At 45.4% G+C, this 23,571-nt stretch overlaps 1 protein-coding gene across 2 annotated transcripts in view; it reads right to left on the bottom strand.

Annotated features, from left to right (window-relative positions):
* Positions 1–23,571, bottom strand: part of vps13b (vacuolar protein sorting 13 homolog B) — a 339,886-nt gene that overhangs the window by 5,644 nt on the left and 310,671 nt on the right. For both annotated transcript variants that reach the window (XM_079164264.1, XM_079164265.1), the window contains exons 49-64: positions 23,199–23,282; positions 22,016–22,191; positions 19,169–19,339; positions 16,352–16,559; positions 12,855–13,043; positions 12,479–12,625; positions 10,542–10,834; positions 9,798–9,925; positions 9,488–9,684; positions 8,212–8,330; positions 7,098–7,551; positions 6,724–6,891; positions 5,919–6,147; positions 3,709–3,885; positions 3,055–3,225; positions 2,338–2,514 (exon numbers count right to left, since the gene is read on the bottom strand). In XM_079164264.1, coding sequence (XP_079020390.1) covers positions 2,338–2,514; positions 3,055–3,225; positions 3,709–3,885; positions 5,919–6,147; positions 6,724–6,891; positions 7,098–7,551; positions 8,212–8,330; positions 9,488–9,684; positions 9,798–9,925; positions 10,542–10,834; positions 12,479–12,625; positions 12,855–13,043; positions 16,352–16,559; positions 19,169–19,339; positions 22,016–22,191; positions 23,199–23,282 — 3,088 coding nt within the window. The remainder of the gene's footprint in view (positions 1–2,337; positions 2,515–3,054; positions 3,226–3,708; positions 3,886–5,918; positions 6,148–6,723; positions 6,892–7,097; positions 7,552–8,211; positions 8,331–9,487; positions 9,685–9,797; positions 9,926–10,541; positions 10,835–12,478; positions 12,626–12,854; positions 13,044–16,351; positions 16,560–19,168; positions 19,340–22,015; positions 22,192–23,198; positions 23,283–23,571) is intronic.

The following is a 23,571-nucleotide window of genomic DNA, read 5'->3' as shown; positions in this document are numbered from 1 at the left end:
TGTGTGCACACGTCAGAGCGAGTTCATAACCCACGAGCGTGCGTGCGGTCTAGTGTTCCTTCGTCCCACACTAGCAGCAGCGAAGTCATTGAGTAGTTAAAATCGAGCCATAAAGAACACAATGAGATCCATTAATGATGTCAGTGCAGTGGTCCTCTGCAATGCTGCTCTGGGTGAGAGTGTGTGTGTGTGTGTGTGTGTGTGTGTGTGTGTGTAGGTATAGCCATGTGTTGTATGACACGGTTGTTCTGCAGATATTACCAGCTGATGTGTTTCAGGTAGATCAGAGCTCTTAAACCAGGAGTCTCAAACTCCTCTTCACTCTGGGCCTCATCAGCATCACGGTTGTAAATGTCAGACTGTAAATGTAACTTCTCCTAACATATTGGTAAATAACTGTCTCTGCATTTGATTATTGTTTATTCAAGTGTTAAAATATTGTACATGTAGTTATATAAATGTAAAAATATATTTAAGCACATTTCTGTTATTATAACTTAAATCCTTTTAGTTTAGGGTTAAGAACCCCACATTACTCATCTAACTTTAAAGAAAATAGCAAACACAAGTTATTACAATAACTTTGTTCAAAGCTTAAAATCCTTTCAAGGGTGTGTTTGCACAATCCCACGTGAAGTATTTCATGTGTTGTAAAGCCACGTTTAAAGTCGTCTTCAATGTACTCTCAATACATTTATATGTTAAATGTAGAGTAACCAGCCAAAGAGCTGCTTCTATGACTGTGTTTAAGTATCTCATCATTATGACTTTATATCTTTATACTTTATATTTAGACTATGGGGATATTTTTATTATCAAGTCTTTTTTTTTTTGTTGGCGGATTCGCGGGCCACTATAAAATGACGTGGCGGGCCAATTTCGGCCCGCGAGCCTTGAGTTTGAGACCCCTGTCTTACACAGAGCTGTTAGCCTCGCTGGTAGTTTATGACCTGTTAGCAACAACACACCCCACCTCCATCTTCTACCACCAATACAACTCAAGCTAACTCCAAAGACTTCTACAAGTGTTTGTGCATGTATGATTAGGCTTATATATATATGTGTGTGTGTGTGTGTGTGTGTGTGTGTGTGTGTGTGTGTGTGTGTGTGTGTCTTTCAGCCGTTCTCTAAAAGTTCCTGTACTACTGAAGTCATGACCTAATAAACACCTCTGGCTAGAGCCAAGAGCACAGAAGGGGAAAACTTGTTCATTAGAATATTGTTGCTCAGGGCTTGTGTCCACATCTGGCAGGGGGCACAAAAATATCACCACCGTTGTATGACAGACTGGCATCGCTCCTGTGCTTTGTATTATCTATTTGGGCAACTATATGTTTGTTTTATTCACCATGAGCATCAAACGGGCGATGTCTGCTTCACACTTGTAGATGAGCTTGTCACCATTTAATCTCAAAGACGTAACGTTAGAACAAGGCGACACAAGGCGTACGGTAATAAAAGCACAACTCACCACCAAACATTCAACGACCGCCCGGCTAAACGGGCTTTTCGGTCTATGATATGAAAGCGTCTGTCGCAAATGTAGAGCTCAGGATAGACGGACACGGCCTAAAGATTCTGCTCCCTTTACTACAGTGACCTCACCAGCACTTTTCTGAAAACAGAGATTGTCAACTTAAAGCGCTCGGAGCCGCTGCACAAAAAATGCGGAGCGCTCCGGAAAAAAAACAGCACTTTTTCTGTAGGCGGCCCAGAAAAAGGCGGCAAGTGGACACAGGTGTGTGTGTGTGTGTCTTGGAAAGTAAGAAGTATTTGTTGAGATGTGTTAAATAGATTTAAAACCTTGCTGCATGACCAAATCTCTCTTTACACTTCGGTTTACTGCTGTGTGAGAGTGAGAACACTGCGCTTGTGTAACAGTACGCGTCTCTACAGGACAATATATAAATACATTTTAAATGATTTAGGTTAAATTGACAAAAACATATTTATACACACATTCTGCGCTTTATGTTTCCTCACAAAATGATGGAGATTGTTGCCCGACAAAACAACATCAAAAGGCCGCTAGCTTTTGACGGACCTAGACGTGGTATCAGTTGATATCCTAGACGGGTTAGTCAAGTCTGTGTTGTTCACAACGAGAATTATGCTCCAATTATGCTTCCATTTCTTTGCGTTTTGTGTGTAAACCACAGGAAAAGGAACATGAGTCACTATAATAGACAAAACTAATCAAGCTTTAATGACCAATCACTTCATCTGCTGAAATAGAAAACAACCTGAAACACAGCGTCTGAAACAGACCTACACAGGAGAAGAAAAACATGAATTCATTATTCAACAGGCTGTTATCTTTGACCATCCTGAACTCACCGTATCCGGTCTGGGACACCAGTTCAGCTGCTCCTCCGATGGGCTTGGTGAAAACTCCCACAATGCCTTTCCCCACTCCAGAGATGACCCCTTTGGCCTTGCTCCCAGCGGAGCTCTGCAGCTCCCAGTTCCTCTGGAAGTTCTGCATGGGCTGGTCCACGATGCCCGCGATTGCGCCTGAAAGAACAAAGGAAAAGTCAGTGTTCTTTATTAGTGTGCTTTGTTCAATAAAAACTAAATAAGAGACGTACAAAATACACAAAAGACAGAGGGATTTCATTTTAACAAGACACGGGAAACAGACTTATTCCATAGCGTCTTAAATGGGACTCACACAGGAATTCAGACACAGAAAATATCTGACCCTTCATTTTATGTATGACACATTGACAGGGCATATCAGGAATTATAATCCACTGTAACCCAGAGAGATGTGCGCAGCTGTTTGGTTTCAGTGACAATATGCTCTGTAAGTCTTGAGACTTGAGTTGTACGCGTAGATATATATGGTTTCATTGCCCTCTGGGTGTTTACAGAGTCCCTGCTGTGCTGTGTCTCCACTGCTCCGTCTCATCGCTCTCTGTCATTGTGCACACCAGTATGTGTGCGCCTGATGCCAATGGACAGCAGGTGAAATGCGTGTGCATGTTTCAAATGACCTGATGTTAAGGGGATCATATATTGAGCTCAATGATAATAAAAAATCTCTCTGCATACCTAACAAGCTAATGCCGAGTCGTGACAGCCCCTGCCTCAGCCCGTCCCCGAGGCTCTCCGGGAGCTGGCGTCTCCACTCCTCCTGCCTGGTGTAGTGCTCTTCATCCAGAGACAGGCGGTCCATGTTCCTGGCTAGACTCGTCGCTAAGTTGGTGATGGAGGTCAGTGTGCCTGAACACAAAGAAATGATGTTCAAGCTCAATGCTCAACCAAAACGGTTCATTTCAAATGTTGTGCTAGTTATCACTGCATGATGACCCTAAATGGTAAATGGATTGTACTTGTATAGCGCTTTTATAGTCTTTTGACCACTGTAGTAACACTACATATCATCATTCATAGACTGAGGGCAGGGGCTACCATGCAAGGTGCCTCCTCCCCATCAGAACTGTCTGAACATTCACACACTGATGGCACAGCATTAGGGAGCAATTTCGGGTTAAGCATTTTGCCCAAGGACACATCGACATGGACTAGCGGAGCCGGGGATTGAACCGCCGATCTTCTGATTGAGGGACGACCCGCTCTAACGTCTGGGCCACAGTCGCCCACAAAATAGAAACAGTGTTCATCAGGCAACGTACAGTATGTGCTGTATCAGCCTAAAGTAAGCTATTCCACAAAACAAACTGAAACATTCTGAACTGCTGTTACCTTTTGAGATATGCTTGACGAAGGAGGTGGTTCCTCTGGACACCCCGCTGACGAAGGCTCCAGGCCCACGCGTCAGACCTTCGTATGGCAGCCGGAAGAAGTCGGACACGCCGTTGCCGATACTCCGCACCAGGCTGGCAGGACTGCCCAGGATCTCCAAAGATCCCACCACCCAACCTGTGACCACAGCACAGCTGTTAAATAACACTTCATAATAAGTGAAAGTATGAATCAAATAAGTGTAATATTATCCACGATGTTGTTGTATTAATCTGTGTTTACATGAATGATGCTTGGTGCTCAAACATAGTGAAATGTGATGAACAATGTTTCGCTGGTGGTGAATTTCTCATGTTAATATGTCGGCCATATCATCTGGCCAGAGAATAGATTTGTTGCTGCTGTTTACATTTCTCCTGATGCAAGTTCCAAAAATGCATCCCAGGAATGCATCCCTGTGTTGTTTCTCGTGTAGGGCTACAAAGAGCTACAACTGCATTTTGTTGCATAATGACAAGAAATGATCCTTGAATCCTTGAATGAGTCATGTCCTTGTCACATAAAGGATTGAGTTGCTATCCAGCCTTCTTTCTCTTCTCTCTCTCAGTTTAGCTTTTCAAGAAAAACTTGGACTGGAAGCAAATATTTAAAGAAACAAACTTTAACTGTATTATTTTTGGAGGTAGCCGCAATGGTGTGATACCACAGAATTTACAGAACTTAAATACCGTAAAACACAACCATAATTCTCTATACTGCTCAAATGGGTGTTGTATTTAACAGAAACACATCTGGAACACCTGCTTTTAGGAGGAACACTCCACATTTAGGCCCCTTGAGTAAACCTTCACCCTCCTCTACTCGTTTGGATTGGCTCTCCCAATTTAAACGCTTCTCAGAATTATTTACACAATGTTTTTACATCTTGATTATACGCGTGTCCAGCATTGTGTCAGAATACTTTTCTCAGCAACACAAAGATTCACATACATACACTCATGCACAAAGACTCACACACATGAAATCATACATGTGCCACAGTTAGATTTACAACCACCTACTATCTCATCTCTCTCGTTCAACCATAGCGTCCCCTTTAGAAGGCACGGCTCACTGATATTCATGCGCTGACAATTGCATCTCAAAAATCAAATCTCGAGACGCCGACCCCGCTCTGCTCTTATTCTCCGTCAATTTGCGCTTGAGTGATGGGCCCTAATGGTAGGAAACCGACTCCGGCGCGGCCTAGTGGTCATTTCTGCCTCTCATGGTCTCCCAGTTGTGGTTTTGGTAAAGCATAAAGTCCTGACAAGAGCTGATGTTTACAGGGCTGAGTCATGCTTTCAAACGCACATACATGTACTGTGCAAGTGTGTATACGTAGGTAGTGCACGCCTTTCAGTATGTCCAGAAGTCTTTGCATGAGTATGTGCATCGCTTTACGCCGGTGGGTGTATGTGCGATCACCATACCGTACATCCTAATACTAATCAGTCCCAGAATGCCAAGCTTCCCGTCAGTGTGTCCCCCCCCCCTCACTCTGTGTGATGACTCAGGAAGCGGTGAGGTGATGTGCTGAAATACGAGCAGAAACGAGGGCTCTAACAAGAGACAGCGGGGAGGAAGTGTTCGTCCAGAACAGTGATTTCTGATGTGGAAATGACGGGCTTAAATCAGAACATGTGTGGAGGCTTTGACTAGACACGAGGACAACGCAGGAGAGCGGTACGGAGCCACAGATAAGTCGGACGTGTACAGCCTACGCAACCATGAGTCATCAGTCAAAGCTTAGGATGAAATGGTAAATTACGATGAGGAGAGAATCTAAATCTTTTTCGAGCCTCCAGTGATTCAGATGTTGCTCCCTGGAGCGCTACATCACTTTCTGTCACAACGCGACGGGAGCCCGAGGGTGCAATCATTTCAAAGCTCAACTCCAGACTTTGTAAGAATAAATTGCGGAATTGCTCACTCATTCTTCCGTCCGTATTTTGCCTACACTGAGTGCATACTGATCCATAGATTTTGAGTGTGAGCCTTTTTGAGACCGACAGTAAATCAGTGTCCCTGCAGTGTGAATAGAAATCAGTCTAGTGTCCGTACAGGAAACACAAGCTGGCTTGAAGGACCCCTTGCTGTATGGTGTGACGGATGTGGCAGCAGGTGAACATATAAGAGAGATGTGACCCTATCCGTCCAACACTACCCACCAGCTCTGAAGAGGGCCCCGGCAGCATAGTGCATGGCCAGAGCGTGGACCAGCTGTCTGGCCGTGGTGCACAGCGGCCCTCTCTCAAACAGGGAGAAGGAGAGAGGGGTGTGGTCCGAAGCGATGTACAGCTTCAGGGAGGCGTGGATGCTGACCAACAGGTTGACTGGCTGGATGGTCAGCCTCTGCAGCCGCACAGGGCGGACCAGTGCCTGCAACGACTGGAGCACCTGGAAGAAATTGACTAGTTTTAAAAAATTTTTAAAACTTTAAAAAAAACTTTTCATTTTCAAAAGAGATCTGTTTTAAGATCTCAAAAAACTCAAAATAATTTCTAGTTTTAGTATTGACATAAAAGAGTAATCACAAGTAATACTAATGATTAAAACATATTGTGACACACAGACTAAAGTTTATAATATAATGATAATAATAATAATGGATGAATTATTGTAGAATAATCATGAGAAATCTTTTTCTGCCATGCACCAAAAGGATGTGACGCAGTATCATCTATTCCTGTCCAAATACGTATTATTTAAGCTGAGATGATGTGAAGATGACTATAAGAAGGTACCGTAAGAGTACCAAGTATATATATAAAATGTCCTATTATATAGAGTAACTATTTTCATGACTAATCAAATACTGCTGCTAAATGAGCAGCCCTCCCTCGTTGGCATGTTGATAACAATAATGAAGTTCACTTCTGCATGTCTGGTCCGAGCTGAATGCACCTCTGTAGTAATAATGTAATGAGAACAGAGTGAGGAAACCATAAAGCCATTATGTTATGAGTAGTGCACCTGTTCAGGGAGGATGGGGACCAATCCAGACTCTCTGCTCCTCCTCTGGCTCCCCGCTGTGGCTGAGGCCATGGCGCTGTCAGGGATGTAGGTGTGGAACAGGGTCTTAATGTAGTAAACAAAGGTGTCTTCAAGGTAGACTCTGGCAGGTTGAAGCTGAAAGGTGATCTGAGGAGAACACACACGAGGCTGTGATGAAAACAAGACTTGGACACACCCGTCTCTTTAAGAGATTTTGTCCTTTTTGACATGAGCACTCAGGTCTCCCTTGCAAATAGAGATCTACCAAATCAAATAAAGGTTAAAATAATATTATGCACCCTCTACTGTGACAAATAAAAACAGAATTACAAAGACAGAAGAATGAATCCAACCTCCTCCGCAGTGCATCTGTCCCCGGCCAGCGTCATCCTCAGCTGCAGGAAACAAGAGCGTTTGAACTCCTCCAGGGCTTCGGGGGAGTCTGTGGGGTTGGCGTCGCTGCTCCACGGACCGCCTGGCTCAGCTCCCACTCTCTGATCCTGGCACAGAAGCACGGGGAAGTGGAAACTGGCCCGGTTGTACAGCTGGTTGTCTACCTGCAGACTGGAGCAGTGGACCTCGATCAGAGAGGCGTCGGGCATTAGGGCGGAGACGGACGCCGCACCCAAGTCAGGGTCGGCCACCAGCTCTGGGGGCGAGGAGGCGGGCGGCGCCGGGGCCAGCGTGAGGAGCAGCTTGGTCAACGTGAGTCTGAGCAGCTCCACGGATCCAGAAGGGTTGGTGATGTCATCGCTCAGCACCACACTGGCTTCGCTGAGGAGGACTCTGGAGGACAGCTTAGAACACCTGAAACAAAACAGAAGTCATTCATGTGAAAGTATTATATAGGGGAAGAAATATGAATGGTTTTCATTCATGCATGTCTAGCAATCGCCCTTTATTACTGTCTATGAGAAAGAAAACGGCTCCATCTCCAGCGTAACTTAAGTCTTAAGTAGGCGTGTTATGATTCGGATGATTTGCTGAAGGACCAAACTCATTCATGTGATTCATGCTGATTATGTTGTGAATTTCCTACCACCAGAACAAAGATCATTTTCTGACGTTATTTGTTTACATTTACCCCATATGTGATTATATCAATTTCCCGTTCTGTCAAAATGAAAAGGCAGCTATGTGTTGATGTAATGGAATAAAGCTGTAATGCCATGTTCTACTGTACTAATTCCCTTCATGACAACACTGGAGGCTTTTATTGCCCTCGTGTGGTGCAAAATGATGCCTGTCTCTGCATGTTTGGAGTCTGGTAACAACTGCTGCATGAAAACATGGCTGTTAAGGATAATTATGAAGCTAATTGGAGTGAGCGCAGTAAAAAGGTACTCGCGTGGATACCTTGAGGGTAGGAAGAACAACATGCGCAGATGATTTCTTATGGTTTAAATATGCAGGGAGAATAAAACAATAACAATAAAAAAAAAAAAAACACTGGCTGTGCACGTGTACCTGCTGTGCTGGTTGATCAGAGCGTCCATGCTGCTCTCTGGTGCCAGAGACAGAACCAGGGTGCCTCTCTGGTACACCACGTCTATGTAGAGACAACCAAAGCCTGGCAGGAACACCACCTGAGCAACAGCAGAACACAGATCTGTCGTGAGACGGATCAACACATTTGGATGGAGTTGCTCATTTCCCCCTCTAAATAAGCTCTGAGGAGGTAACTTTACCCATTCACATATTCACAGCTCGGTGCTCTTTACACTGTATGTGTCTCACTTTTAACCTCCACCGCTCCAGGTTCAGAGCCCCATCATGTGAAGAAAGGAAGTAGATCGCTTCGCCGAGCAGTCATAACAAGTCCGACCTTTGACCTCCCGACCCCTACCACGGAGGTCAGACCCAGACCTCACAGTAACCAGAGATACACAGCCTCAACCTCAACCCCAACCTGCAGCTGGCTAGACACAACACCAAACATTACACGCACTGCTCCTTAACATCTCGCTAACCCCGCACCACTACACTGACAACCAGAAACACGGGCTGGCTAGCCAGTGGGCGCGCACGCACACACACACACACATACACATACACACACACTTAGCCAAAACATATTATGGTATGCATGAACACACTAATACTGTATAAACACCTACATACTTAACACACCAACTGCTTTGCCCAAAAACAATGGGGGGAAATGTGTACACATTTTATATACATTTGTCTACAAGTTATTTTTCTTTTTTGAAAGAGGGCAGTGTAGAAATGTGTGTGTGTGTGTGTGTGTGTGTGTGTGTGTGTGTGTGTGTGTGTGTGTGTGTGTGTGTGTGTGTGTGTGTGTGGGGGGGGGGGGGGGGGGGGGGTATGACAAGCAACAAAGAACTTGGGATGTTCCAGTTATACTAAATATGAGGTTCAGCATATTGTCATACAGAGTGACAGAAAACTTATAATATAAGTACCGTAAACATAAAGCTCGCTTTTGGGCCTTATGAGTTCAGGAGATTACGTCCTGTCATCATGTATCTGTTATAACTTAGCTAATTAAAAACATCAACTATAAGCCTGTGATTGGGCTAATCTAGCCTGACAAACTCTGCCTCCACCTATCAGTGGGAGCTGTGACAACAAAGGGTTCAGAGTAACTCTTTAATGTACATCAGTAAACATTAAGGAAGTCAGATCTCATAATGAGCACTTGGGGGCAATCTCTATATTTCAGTACAAATGAAATCCTGCCATCTTTTCACCTCCACCCAGCCTACACGCATGCTTTTACCTGAGTGCCGGGGCAGTTGACGTCTATGGGGTCGGTCCAGGCGGTGGAGCCGTGGTCCGAGGTGGTTTTCAGCAGCAGTGCGGGCAGCGTCTCTTTCTGCCTGCACTCTGGGAAACTGGAAAAGTGGTGGTAGAGCTCATGGTGCAGGGAGCAATTGGCAGGCAAAGGACAGCAGTGAACCTCAGTCCTCGGAGTTTCTATTTGAAGATATGAGGGAATAGTATTAAACAGCATACTAGTAGTAGTAGTACAAGAGGAGAGGTACGGAGAATAGACCAGTCCAGACCAGTCCGGGCATTTCCTTGCTTACCTTTGACGGTTTCCTTTAGCAGCAGTGGGATAGGACACTTGTTGTGGATCAGCATCCGTGGACAGGGGTCCTCGTTCAGGATGATGTATGTCACCCCAAGGTGCTCCTGATATGTCAGTACTATGCCTCTGCAAAACAAAGAATAAAAGCAAGGCCATAAATAAACTGTCCACAGACAGCTCATGTCCCAGCCCCTCGTAACCACACATTGATGAGAGCCCACCGACATGTCAGACGTCACATTACCACTACGTCCATTTGCAAATCTCTGAGGTGCATCCATGGGCAGAGCCCTAACCGAAGCCAGGCGGTGACACACTGTGACTCTGTGTGTTTCTATTTATGTAAGTGTGATGTATCACTTACACACAGTAAATGAGAGCAAAGCTGGCCAGTCACTCCAGAGCACAAGTGTGAAGAAAAATACAAAATGCTCATTGGCCTATGTATCGTACATAGCCTGTGTTTTTGGTAGTTGGCTGGTGAAATAGCTTTTTATTTGTGCTAAAGTTAAGACAAAATAAGAAAAGAAAGAGAAAGATAGTAAGTAAGACAAAGAAGAGAAAGACAAGAAAGAGAGACTGACTGGAAATGTTGAGGGCATTTCTCCCTTTGCTTCATCTGCAGTATTTAACAAGCTGTGACCGGCAACCGGCTTTGTGTCCTGTGCCAGCCCGGGGTTCGGTGCCCTGCTCTAAATGGACTGTTACAGCCAGCACACCACGAATGCTCCGCTTCACCCACCTGCTGCTCAGGCCACCCCCGGAGTCCGGTTCCCCAGGAACGGACAAGCTCTGCCTGGGGAATTCCGGTCGGACGGGAACGGGGAGGCTCCAAGCCGCAGATCCAGATCCCGCTCTTCCATCGTGCACGGGAATAAGGCTGAAGAGCATGTGTTTGAGCGGCAGAGGGAACTCCACCGCTCCCTGGACACTGGTTTGGAGGAGGTCCCAGCATGGCACGGAGCAGGGTTTGGCCAGGGAGGATTCCTCAGAGGGAGCCAGGCTGAACAGTGCTGTCTCTGGTATCTCACAGGCCTGAGGAGAGGACATGATATAAACATGATAAAAAAAGGGAAAAAGAAAAGAGGAGATGAAAGGAAAAGAAAGGAACAGAAAGGAGGAGAGGAAATGAAAAAAGGAGTAGAAGAGTATATGAGGAGAGGAGGAGCGAGAAAAAAGAAAGAAATGGAGAGGCTATGAAAAGGAGGAGAGGGAAAATAAAAGGAAAATAAGCAGATGATGAAGGAAAAATATAAAAGCAAAGAAAGACACAAGAGAAGACATAAAAATGAATGGAAGTGATGAAAGCAAATGAGAAGGAAGGAGGGTAAGTGGACAATGGTTGCGTCAGAAAGGGATATGAGATGGGACATGAAGAAAAGAAAAGTAGAGAGCAAAGAAGATGCGAGTGACTACAACAAAAGACACATCGTAAAACCACATTGTTATTGTACCCTCTTCTCTCTCCCACTGAGCTTAGTGCTAAATTGGTAGCAGAGGAGCCCTGCTGTGCTGCTTTAGCAGCCAGTGAGCAGCGAGTAGCTGAGGACTACAGGGATTAGGCACTAAGCATGATGAATAGAGCGACTAAAAAGACATTCCTCGCCTTGTTTGTGGTCTGTGTTATTGTTAAGCCCATCGCCCGCTATTTAGCTTTTTTTTAAAAACAAAAAAAAAAGAGTTTTCAGTCAATTAGTGGCTACTGGCAAGCTCTGCCATCCTCCTTTAAGAGGATCTGAAGGCTCGTTAAATGACATCACTGCATTGTTGCTCTCTTTGGGGACAAGCAGCAGATGAAAGCGAGTGGGGAAAAAACCTGCATCCAATTCTGGGTGTTTGTCTAATGTCCCAATGAAGTGCCATTGCCACATGGTGAAAACGGTGGAGGGAGAGAGAGAGAGAGGGAGGGGGAGGGAGAGGGAGAGAGAGAGAGAAAGGGGAGCATGGGTTGGAGAAAAAGTATGATCTGATGGAAAACGGCTTCCCGCGTCCGAGCAGTATGTGTGTGTGGGGTAGCGCTGGGGTTGGATGTGTCTGAGTAATGCACACAGGGAATATACTGTATGTGTGAAGTTTCAGAAACTTCAGCAGGACAGGGAAGACACGATGCAGAGCAAAAGGAACACACACACACACACACACACACACACACACACACACACACACACACACACACACACACACACACACACACACACACACACACACGGCTCTGAGGTAGCAGTGAGGAAATGAAGCTGCTGCCCCTGAATTTACACTAATTCACTGTGTTCTGGAGCGAGCGGTTAAGTTGGTGGGGACTTAAGAGACTGGGCAGGTGTTGTGATGTATGGAATATTATTAGCCTAGCCTGAAACGTCTCATACGTTCTAGCGCTATGCCAGCACAAGCAGTTGTTTTAACTGTTCAAATAAAGGTGGAGAAAAGCACATTAAGATCCTGTATTTGCACCTTTCATATTTGACCACGAACAAAAATAACCCAGAGTTGACACGACTGGCGTTATTTCACAGAGAAATAATGCTGCGCTCTTGTGAAACATCCTTTGAGTCACACGGCCGAGGTTTGCTCATTTGCGTGCATAGTGGTTTAAAAACAGAGCGTGATTCAGAGAAACCCCTCAGTTCAGCACAGAGAGAGGAGAGAGAGCTCATATGTGGGAGCACTTATGCACGTCACCTGGTCATCTGTTCCCAGCGGATGGGCGGCCAGCAGAGGCCTGCACTGTATTGTGTACGGGGTGTTGTTGACAAGAACGGTTCTGTCCTCGATCTGGAGGATCTGGATGCCGTGTCTCACCACGGACGACACGCAGAACTGACACAGCTACAGAGGAAACAACGGACACCCAATTTGTCAGCTATAGTGGATAGAACAAGCAGTTTGAAGATAAAACAATCACTCACATACTGTCTGTGCAAAAGCTTTTAGTTAGCTACATTTCACTGAATAGTACTACGACATTTCATTTTCATACGCCACCAACATGGCTTTAATCTAAATTCATTGACTTTACAAATTCAACGACGAAGCAAGTGGCTGCTGTTTCCCTCACCTTCTGCCCTCCGGTAAAGGCTCCCAGGGTGATGTTGGCCTCCACGTATCCCTCCTCGTCCAGAGTGACCACCTCTGAACCGGATCCCTCCTTCCATCGGGGAGAGGTCAGGTCGTGGACCAGTTTGAGCGCCATGGACTTGTGGACAGTGTTGGTGTGGGCCCAGTAGATGCCAATCTGGAAGGCTTCCTGGGCGGTTGGGAGGGCAGTGAGGGGAAAAATGAAAGCGTGAGGAGGAAATCAGATGGAAGGAAGATGGAAGGAATCTGAGGTCAAATCTTTAGTCATGTCAAACGAAATGCGATATCTAAATCGACTGAATTTGATTGCATTTTGGAAACGGCCTCATGGCGGGGTCAATTGTGGCTTCATTACAGACAACTCAGCACAATGCTGCTGACAGTGTCCATGTTCACTGCATAACATCTCAATTAGTCCTGGAACTGGGGAGTATACAACCTCCACTGTTGGCTTTGTGAGGAAGACATACTTAAAGTGTCCCACAGATGCTGGAATGACACACTGATTGGTCGTCTGGCTTCTCCCGTAAACCAATCAAATCTGGTTTCAGCGGAGACCAAATCTTCACACGTCATGCCATGATAAAAAGCAGGGCTCTACGGTAACAATGCTGTATTTGTTTTTATTTCACAGACTTTTGCACATTTACAACTTTATATTTTTGTTTCTTTGAGCTGAACCATATCAGCACTTGTTCTTTGACATGCTGCCTTCTCCGCTTAGCGCCGGATGAGCGGTGGAACAGTCTGTGTACGTGTGCGTTATGTTCCACGGGGGGAAAACCTCTGCAGACCTCTGCTTCTGATCTCAGAAGCCAGTGAGGAGACATACCCGCAGTATTCGGTGACAGAGCTTGGCTGCAGATAAAGGCTTCGGCGGGGAATATTGTTGTAATGCAGCTTTGGTGGACAGTCGTTAACTTAATATTCAAGATGAGGGAAGAACTGGCTTCATAATGAAATGCCACAAAAAGGCCGACTTCATCTAGGTCTTGGTCTAAAGACAAAATATAATCTTCAGTGCAATAGGACGACCACTGTAGATCATGCAGCCACTAAAATTAGAATAGCATGCAGAATCAGAAATATTTTCACTGCCAAAATTGACCAATACTAAACTTTTAACCTGATTAGAAACATTGATGCAGTACGACTTGTTTGATGGAGAATAGTAAACGGTATGCAAGTATTATATAAAACTACTATTACCAGCTTGCTGTATTCCCCCACTAACCAGAGATGTTGCAGTTTACATCCACGTGTCCAAACTGTCATCACTTATAGCAGTGGTCCCCAAACTACGGCCCGCCTCCACATTTGGTCCGGCCCCCTGAACAATACCAGAGACGCATTATGATTTTTTTTCAGTCTGCACAATTAATCAAATTTTAATCAGCCAACCACCAGGGGGCGAACGAGATGAGAGCTGTCATGCGCGCACCCTGTAGAAGTAGAAGAGTAGAAGAAGTAGAAGAGACGGGAGCTTGTATCGCGTCACTCTCTCCTGTGAGTAGCACCCCCCCCCCCATGATCGGGCCCTAGGTCAAACGACATGTTCAGTGATGTGGCCCTCACAGGAAAAAGTTTGGGGACCCCTGACTTATAGTGAAATAGTCATTGATTTAATTCTTGAGTCACGAGTGACCTTTTACCACTAGAACCTCATCATTGAGTACGTTTGTGCCAAATTTGAAAAAGAAATGTCAAAGTCAGGTCACAGTGACCTTGACCTTTGACCACCAAAATGTAATCAGTTCATCCTTGAGTCCAGGTGGAGTCCAAATTGATGAAATTCAATTTCATCAATTTGGGGTTCCTGAGATATCGTTCACTAGAATGGACTGGACGGACGAAAAGAGAATGGCTGTCAGTGGCTACCGGTGTACAAGGTACAAGAAAATAAAGAACAGACTTTTACACATGAAGTTCAGCCTACTGGAGTACTACTCAGCCTGGAACACAGTTGTATATTGTCTTCTGTGATTGTGGAGGGACATTTCGAAAGAAAAGGACCCTGATGAAGTCATTATCTTGATTTTGTCTTGAAGCCTACGTCGGAATCTGAAGGCACTTTGAGTTTGGAAGACCTAGGAGTCTAAGGAAAGACAAGCTTGGGACTAGAAGTCAGGATATCTTGGCCTCTGTAGCGTCTTTTTAATATCGGTCTCTTGGAGGACACATGTACGTCAGTGGCGGGCCGTGCATTTTATACCTGGGCCTTCTGTGCTATCCTACTGAGCTACGGTTATTTGTTTCTAGGGGTGTAATAATACACGTATTCGTAATAAACCGCTCGGTACGAGGCTTACGAACCGAACAATACGTTTGAATAATACTAGTGCATTTGGAAAATGCAGAAGCTTAAATTGTGGGAAATATAATGTTTTCGGTGGACTGCGCTCACGTAACAGACTGTGTGACCTATTGAACCCGGAACAATAACAAAAAACAGCTGAGGCCCCGCGTGTGTTCAGGGAGGCTAAGCTAAACTAGCTTAGCGGGGAAACAACAGCAGTTAGCTGTTCCCTACTGATTCAAACAGAGAATCAAATGTCCGAAATAACCCAGCGATGATGGAATGCTTCGTTATTAACGGACAAGTCAGAATCAATGTCATTAACACAATGACAAGAACAAACTCACAAGAACCAGTCACATATATTTATGACAGCAAAGCATGACAAAACAACCCAGCGACACTGCAGCGCTAGAGCACGAGCAGATGTAAAAACAAAAGCAGTTCACTTACCAAAATTGCCTCCACTTAAAGACAAAGTCCATCCTCCTTTCTTTGTTAACAAAGTCAGTAACTCCCAAATCCATTTATCCTCCTCCTTCAGCCATTGAGTGTTAAAAAAACAAAGCTAGGTAAAAAAAAAAAAAGAATCTACACCAAGCAAAACGCTAAAAATGTCATGTCAATGTCATAACCTCTCTTACATGTTTCAACCTGAACTCTTACTAAACACTAACATCTGCTAGTTAGCTTTCTGTTTGACAAAGGTCACGCTGGCCCACTGACCAATCACGGTGCACATTAATGCAGACGTACTTAGGAGGCTACCTCGGTGCCACTGGCACATTAAAGAATATGTCCAACATGTCAAACTAAAGATCTGATTGGTTGAAGACTATGACAATCAACAATATCGTCCCCATATACTTAAACTGCAAAGGCTCTCTGAAGGCCCTCGGGCCTCTCTCCTTACATAGAGACATAGAGGCTGAATCTGATTGGATAAAAGCTCTACTTAAAACAAGCTGTGCTGGAAGCAGAGCAACAGAGGAAGACAGAAGCTGTGCAATGGGAAAATAAGCTAATGGGAAACAAATTATAATACATGTAGTGTATTTGTGAAAAATTATTAAATTATAAAATAGCTATAACTTTGTGATTCTGTTTAGGCCAGCAGAGAAGGCCTAGCTGGCCCTGACGGCCCGCCACTGATATATACGTATATGTAGTTGGCACCATACCTTGAAGTTCGGGGGCACAATGACCTTGCCGGCTGGTATCTGCAGAACGATGGTCTCTCCCTCAAAAAGCCAGAGGTCCCATTGGGAGTGGTTGGCCAGCAGTGCCCAGGGCAACAGCTCCACCAGCAGGGTGTTCAGCCCGGTCTTCCAGCAGGATAACTTAACCTGCATGGGACTGTCCCACTGGGCGAGGGGCTCCAGCACTGACCTGTGAGGAGAGAACACTGATTCAATCATGCAGCCAGAAACAGTGGAAGCTTTGGTCTTTACAGTACAGATGATGCACACATGTGAAGCACAGGTACACCTTCTGGGCTGGACAATGCAGACATGCGGGACACATGAGCTTGTTTCTCATGTAAGCCTCTGCAGTATAAGGCCATGGCTGTACATGGACTGTAAACACTTCACCCTAGACACAAAGCTATAATGACATACATATAGGCAGAGAGACAGACACACAGCTACCTGTAATGCAGTATTGATAAACAACCATTATTGTCAACTTGGTAATAAAACTCATTCATGCTCAATTACTTTAATTAAGGATACAATTTGCCCCGTCTACTCTATGTAATTCATCTATGGACATGTTTTACACAGTGTTGAGTATGGAACATTGAAATGTGTTGAACATAAACAAACAATTGTTGTACTGTTATACTATGCAGACAAATGAACACACTGACAGTCTAAACAAATACACATAAAAGAAAAGGTCTGCAGACAAGTTATGCAATGCAAATAGATTCAGTCGACAGGGCATCTGAGAAAACACACACACACACCAAACCAATCCACCGACAGCAGCAGTCATATCATGGTAATCACGGTCCTGTGAACCCTAAACAGAGCAGTGCCAGAGGAGAGCCAAACAAACAGTTCTCTCAGACTCGCTCTGAAGTTCAAAACCAGTCTCCCCTCTCCCCCGAGGCAGGCCTGCACTCGGCTAAACCTACCAAACTGCCACCTCAGACTCGTCACATACCCTGAAGACTCGTGCGGTTGAGCGGGATATTGACCTCGAGGCTGAGGGTACAGGGCTCATAAATCACATGACGGAGCTCAGAAAAAAGGTTATTGAAAGAAATGCGCTCAGCAGCTTCTGTCAAAACCTGCCAACTACGGAGCTGAGGGCTTAGGAAGTATGAATTTTGAGAAGCACACTGCTCTGAAAACACACACACACACACACACACACACACACACACACACACACACACACACACACACACACACACACACACACACACACACACACACACACACACACACACACACACACACACACACACACACACACACACACACACACACACCCTGCAGCTAGGGCTTACCCTAAACCTAACCACTACAAGCTATTTGTTTAATGATTGTGGAGGTGCCTCTCTGCCATTTAAAAAAATCCAACAGAGAAAGAAAAATAACGTTTACCACTTTCAACTTCCTCTGGCCCTTTAAGACACAATATTTACACACTCCCTGCCAGGCAGTAGGTTCGGTTTCTCCACCGAACTGGAGAGACCGAGAAGCCTAGTATCAAACAGCAAACTGCATCCCTGTTATCAACATTAAACAAAAACATACAAATTAAACTGTGGCTTTCACTTGCTGTCCAAGTTCTGAGTGTGTTTACAGATAGCAATCGGTGCTATTAATCCTACTACTGGCATATTTTGTACGTTCTTTTTCCTCAGATCGTTTTCCCCCCTCATGCTCTTGAACAAAAAGTAGCAGAGTTCTGGGCTTCAGACAAGCTGCCACTGTCACTTCCATGATCGGAAACGTGCTTTGGCCTTGGGCTTTTGTCTTGCGGGGGGGGCGCTGACGGAGAAACCAGACACCAAACCCGCCAGATAGCAGCCGTCCACCGTGTGTGTGTGTGTGTGTCTGCACCCATGTGCAGGGCAACAATCTGTGTGCATGTTGGAGTACGTATAGAGAGTGGAGAAACCCCGGGGGCAACCACAGGCAGACATATGGGCCACATGTCCAGCAGATAGATCCGCCGGGACTCTCTTGTAACTCGGAGCCTGTGGGAGAGCATGTGGCTGCTATCAGAATGTGATTGCTTTGTGACAAAAGATGATTCCCAGAGTGACAGATCCACATGTGTGTGCTGCCCCGATCATGTATGGACCCTCATGCACGGCGGGCCACATTTGCACTCATCCATACAGCGCGCACACTGTACGCTCTTGCAAAGCTGTGCCAAGTTTTTTAACTGCACGCAAGGCCCTGTGACTAGTGTGAGAAAGCAGAATTGTGAGTGAGTGACAGCCCCCAAACCTCCGGTTTGTGGGGACGACTTCTGATGTGCGGCTCTGCACTGTCCTCGCTGTTAACGGTTTTATTATGTGAACAAAGACTCAGCAATTAAAAGAGAAGCCTCCCTCATTAAAGAGTTTGTTTTCACAACTTTGTGCTTTGAGGAGGGACGCTGTATGAAGCCTACTATTAGAGAGCACACACTGCAAAACACACAATGACATTTGTGTTGTGAAATCTAACAGTGGGAGTTAACACTTGCCGCAGAAGCGCTACAATAAAGATGGCACAGAATAACACACGTTGACTTATTATAAAAGATCAGAAGGTGTCATGGTGCCAATGTGCCATTATTTCTCTATCCTGCCTCGCTCCACCTTGTTTATACTACCCGGGCACTTCTAAGTGCAGACGGGCGCCTCAAGATTCTGTTTAAAAAAAAGACAAATCGTAGAAGTAAAAACACAAAACTGCAATCCTCACAAATGCAGAGCACTGACCAGCAGCTGGGGGTGTGTGTGTGTGTGTGGGGGTGTGTGGGGTGTGTACCTATCAGCATCTTTGGCGCCGTAGGGCCACGGCGGCCCGGCAGAGGGCCTCGGACCGTAGAAGTCGGCCAGGATGTGCTCCAGGTTGTCCTCGCCTCCGTTCTTGTTCACGATCTGTTTGATCAGGCTGGTGGAGATCGGCACGGCACAGTTGGAAGCGTCTTCGTCCTCCCTGAAAAGACGTTATGGATTTTGTTAACCAGCCGAGTTAGGTGCATTTGTTTGTCTGTGTGGACAAACATTCCCTCGCAGGACACATATACAGAAACATGCGCTATCTCTACCCGACAATCTGCAGGGTCCTCCTGTACCAGCTGATTTCACTTATCCTGACTATGTCCTCCGTGGTGGACGGTGTGACATGCGATTGCTTGAAATGAAAACCTACTCACTCGTGGGGATATAAAGGCACACGGTTGTGAACCACTGCTGGCATTTTTTGACAGCAAACCAGACTTGGAAGCGCGTTTACTTATTCTACTGCCAGAAACGATTCAAACTGGTTCTTATTTTTTATGTCACTGAAGAACAAGACATCTATTGACAGCAGCAGACCCCATTGTTCTGTTCACATCAATCAAAGTGACCTCCGGCTAAACTCTGCTTTTCCGCCCGAAACCTCGACGAGGGCTTGAATCTGCCTTTTGTTTTCCCTTCCTGACATGCATTCTTGTCTCACAAACACTAATTCACAAAGATCATAGAGAAAGCTAAACAGCAGTAAATCATCCTATTGGATACCTCAGCCCCAGACACTGGTCAATTATGGATTTGCAACAAAAACAAAAAAAGAACTAAATCCAAACTGTAATAGCTTCTTCTCTTTCTCTGGGCAGCATCCAGTTCCACTTGGCTGAAGCAAAGCAGCCCCCTTACCCCAAAGCAGTAGTTTATTAATAGAGCTCATTGTGCTATAAAAGGAACACGAGACTATTGCTCAAGACAGAGGACGCCGACAAGGTGTTGACAGGAAGCTTTTCATCCAGAGCAGTTCTTGGGGGGGGGGGGGACTGGAAGAGGCTTCTGATTATAAACCCTCAGCTTTCTAATGTGGTGGCCGGTTCGAGGGGAGCGGGACGCAACGGTTCTGGTTAAGACCCGTCTGTGTCTCTCTTGCGTCGCAGACCGCAGCTCTGCTCTCCACCTCGTCCATTAGAGCCCACAACTATGTGTAATTACAGGAAGGAAAGACGAGCTGTTGACCAGCGAACATCGGAGATTGGATCCATCCTAGAGGTTTGGGGTTGGGGTTGGGGGGTTGCTTGTGTAGTATATGTGTGTGTATGCGAGTTAACGTCCGTTTACAATTGCGGCTTGTAGTGTGTGTGTTTTGAGGATAGAGATGGATGGATGGAGCTGTTGGGGGGTGGGGTATGTGCGTTCACACGGTGAGAGGCAGTTTAGGCAGGGGACGGATTGTAAACACGAGGAGCACTGCGGTCGCAAACCAGAAAGACAAGACACTTAGTTGTTACTGAGCTCGCTTTTTTTTTTGCGCACATGAAAAAACCCCAAAAGGATTTATCTCCAACAACAGGGGCCAAAAATATTCCCAGTCACTGTATGGCCACTGTGGTTCCTTAATGGCAGCTGAAATCAAAACAAACTTTGTGACCAGATATCCAAACACAAAACGGTTACAGCAAAGAAAATCTCTCTAGGGGATTCAATTACACTCAACGTTTACTCTGTTTATTCAGATCGCCACTAGCTGCAACCAAAAAGGGGCGATGTGTCTTTCATGGATCCGCATAAAACAACATAGATTACAGATGTACAGATCACAAACACAGTAGGAACAACAAGGACGCGGCATGTACACATGTGGTAGTTATTTCCCGCCCTGGGGCCACCCATACAGCAACATAAACACTTGTGTTACTGAGAGACACTTTGGACTAAAGCATCTGCCATTGTGACATGACAAATGAGGCAGGAGATGTCATTAGAATTCACAACCTTACAGATGATTCCCTTTTACGCGCAGATTGCGACGCAATCCAATTTTTAGACGACTGGTTCGTCTTAGTGGAACCCGCCGCGACAAACTGGATGAAGAGCTGTCTCTTGTAAGAGGATACGCACAATATGAGAACGTGTGAACACTCACTGACAAACTGGGGCCCGAGCGACAGGCGTAGCAGTGATGTATGTGACAGACTGCCTGTGATGAATTGGCAACTGCCACACTTGCGTTGGCACACAGACAACTAAGACAGCGACAGACGCAGACCACACGTCGTAGAGGTTAGGACCCTCCTCGATGCGCCCACGGAAACACGTGTGCATACACGCAATCCAATACGGGGGCGAAAGACCTGCTCTCTGTTAGGGCCTGCATCTAAATGAGGTGTAATTATGGTCCAACATGACATGTTGGAGTCGGGAGTGTCAGCGTCTCAGCTGCTGCCAAGTTGGCTTCCTGTTCCCCTGGACTGTGCCTGGGTTCCCCTGGATCACGTCTCCAAGTTGGCTCACGGAAATCGGAAATGTGGTGCGAAAGAATCTTAAGTAAGTGTCTCTCCACCTTTGTCACATCGAGGTGTAAAAACCACGACAGAAGACCAGAGTCAGACTCTGCGGTGGGAGCTGGTGGCTGATGACATAATCTGAGGCTGGACTGAAAGAACTGCTGATCAGCAACCATCTTGGTCATGAGAAAATAACGAGAACGGAAACTATTGTGATCCAAAACACTTTTTTGCTTGGTCTTGCAGGTGAGGTATATATATATATTTTTTTTTTATACACTTAAGATCTATTTTGTCTTTATCAGGGTTTAAAAGTATTGTAAATGTTCGGCAATCCTCTATGTGGTAAAGCTCTTGGCTTTGGTTCTTTTTATTACCTGGCCTGGAAAGTCAGGTGGTGGGTGAGGTCGGCCTCTGTGTTTAACAGGGGCTCCTGGTGGCCCTGGCCACGTATCAGCTGGCTCTCTCTCAGCCCTAGACTCCTCTTCTCTATGTGGACGGTTACTGGATCTGGCAGGTGGCTCCTCATGACAAACAGTGGACTGAACACCACCTGAAAGGGGAGTCATACAGAACAATCATCAGTGAGACAATCTGCTCAAACAAACAGGCAGCACTGAATTAAGCTGGGAAAAGGATAGTTAGAAGTTCAACAATTGAGCTGCCGTGTATTCTTATGAGGTCTGTTTCCTCGTTTTGGACTAACTAAGGAATTACAGCGATCCCAATAAGATACACTGGGTTGAAAACATGGCACTAAATTGTGTGACAATAGTACAGATCAACCAAGTAAAAACAACCACACCAGGCTGGTCTGGGATGGTTTTATGTTGAATTATGCCAACAAAGTGAAAAGAAATGCACATGGGTATGTAATGCTTTGGTGTTCTCTTGTAGAGGACTGAAACACAAAACAACGTCCCAGTGGACTGAAAACCCATTTGCCAAACAGCCCGTTATCCCGAAAGCAAACGCCCATTGCTCTGAAAACACACCAACATGGCTAATTATTATGCAGAATGATGTCATCCGATATTTTTTCTTAAAACGGGGAAGCCATAAATTGCCCTACTCTTCCTCTGACTGGCTGGTACTGGTTGACTTCGTTGGTTTGGCTGGTGAGGTTTAGGCATGAGGAGTGAGATTATTTAGGGTAAGAATATCAGGGTAAGCCGAGACGCAGAGTAGGCCGGGCCACGCCATAGTAGAACAAAAACTATTGCCACCAGATGACGTCATCCTGCATAGTAATTAGCCATGTGCTTCTGTTTGTAGCTGACAGAGGGAGTACTTTTGGAGCAATGGATGTTTGTTTTCTGGATAAGGGACTGTTGGGGAAATGGGACATTTCTTTGGACTATTGGTAGTTTTGGAATAATGGCACAGCATCCCGTAGTAATCAATAACATATTGCTCTAACTACCTGGCAAGAGTGGAATACCTGCACATATTGAAAGCAGATAGAGCATCAGCAAATAAAAAACAACAACTTTGTGTCACAACATAGAAATGACCGTGTGATGAATGAACACATGAGCGTGTGTGTGTAGAGATACTCACCACTCTCTGCTGCATGTGAGAGCCAGGTTCAATTGTGATAAGAGTGCACCAAACATAGAGCAAAGAACCGCTGGAGCAAGGCACCTGAAAAAGAAACAAACTTGCTGTTATTGACAGTTGCTTATGATTCCAAGCTGTCCAATCCAAAACCTTTTAGTCTTACAGTGCTCCGGAGGGTGTGGAGTCTCATATCTTTCCATTCCTGCGACGGGTTAACAGAAAAAAGATTGATCAAGGGCACCCGAGGGCAACTTGATTGTTTTTGTTTGCGGTTACAGTGCAAAAATATGGATATCTGATAACTTTATTGCCTTGCGCTGCCTTTTATTCACAGACAGAATGTTTATAGCCCCCATCAGTAACGCATTATCAT

The sequence above is a fragment of the Pholis gunnellus genome, assembly GCF_910591455.1.
Source record: "Pholis gunnellus genome assembly, chromosome: 8".
NCBI lineage: Eukaryota > Metazoa > Chordata > Actinopteri > Perciformes > Pholidae > Pholis > Pholis gunnellus.
The sequence above is the reverse complement of the archived record's forward strand: the minus strand, read 5'-3'. Positions and strand labels throughout refer to the sequence as shown.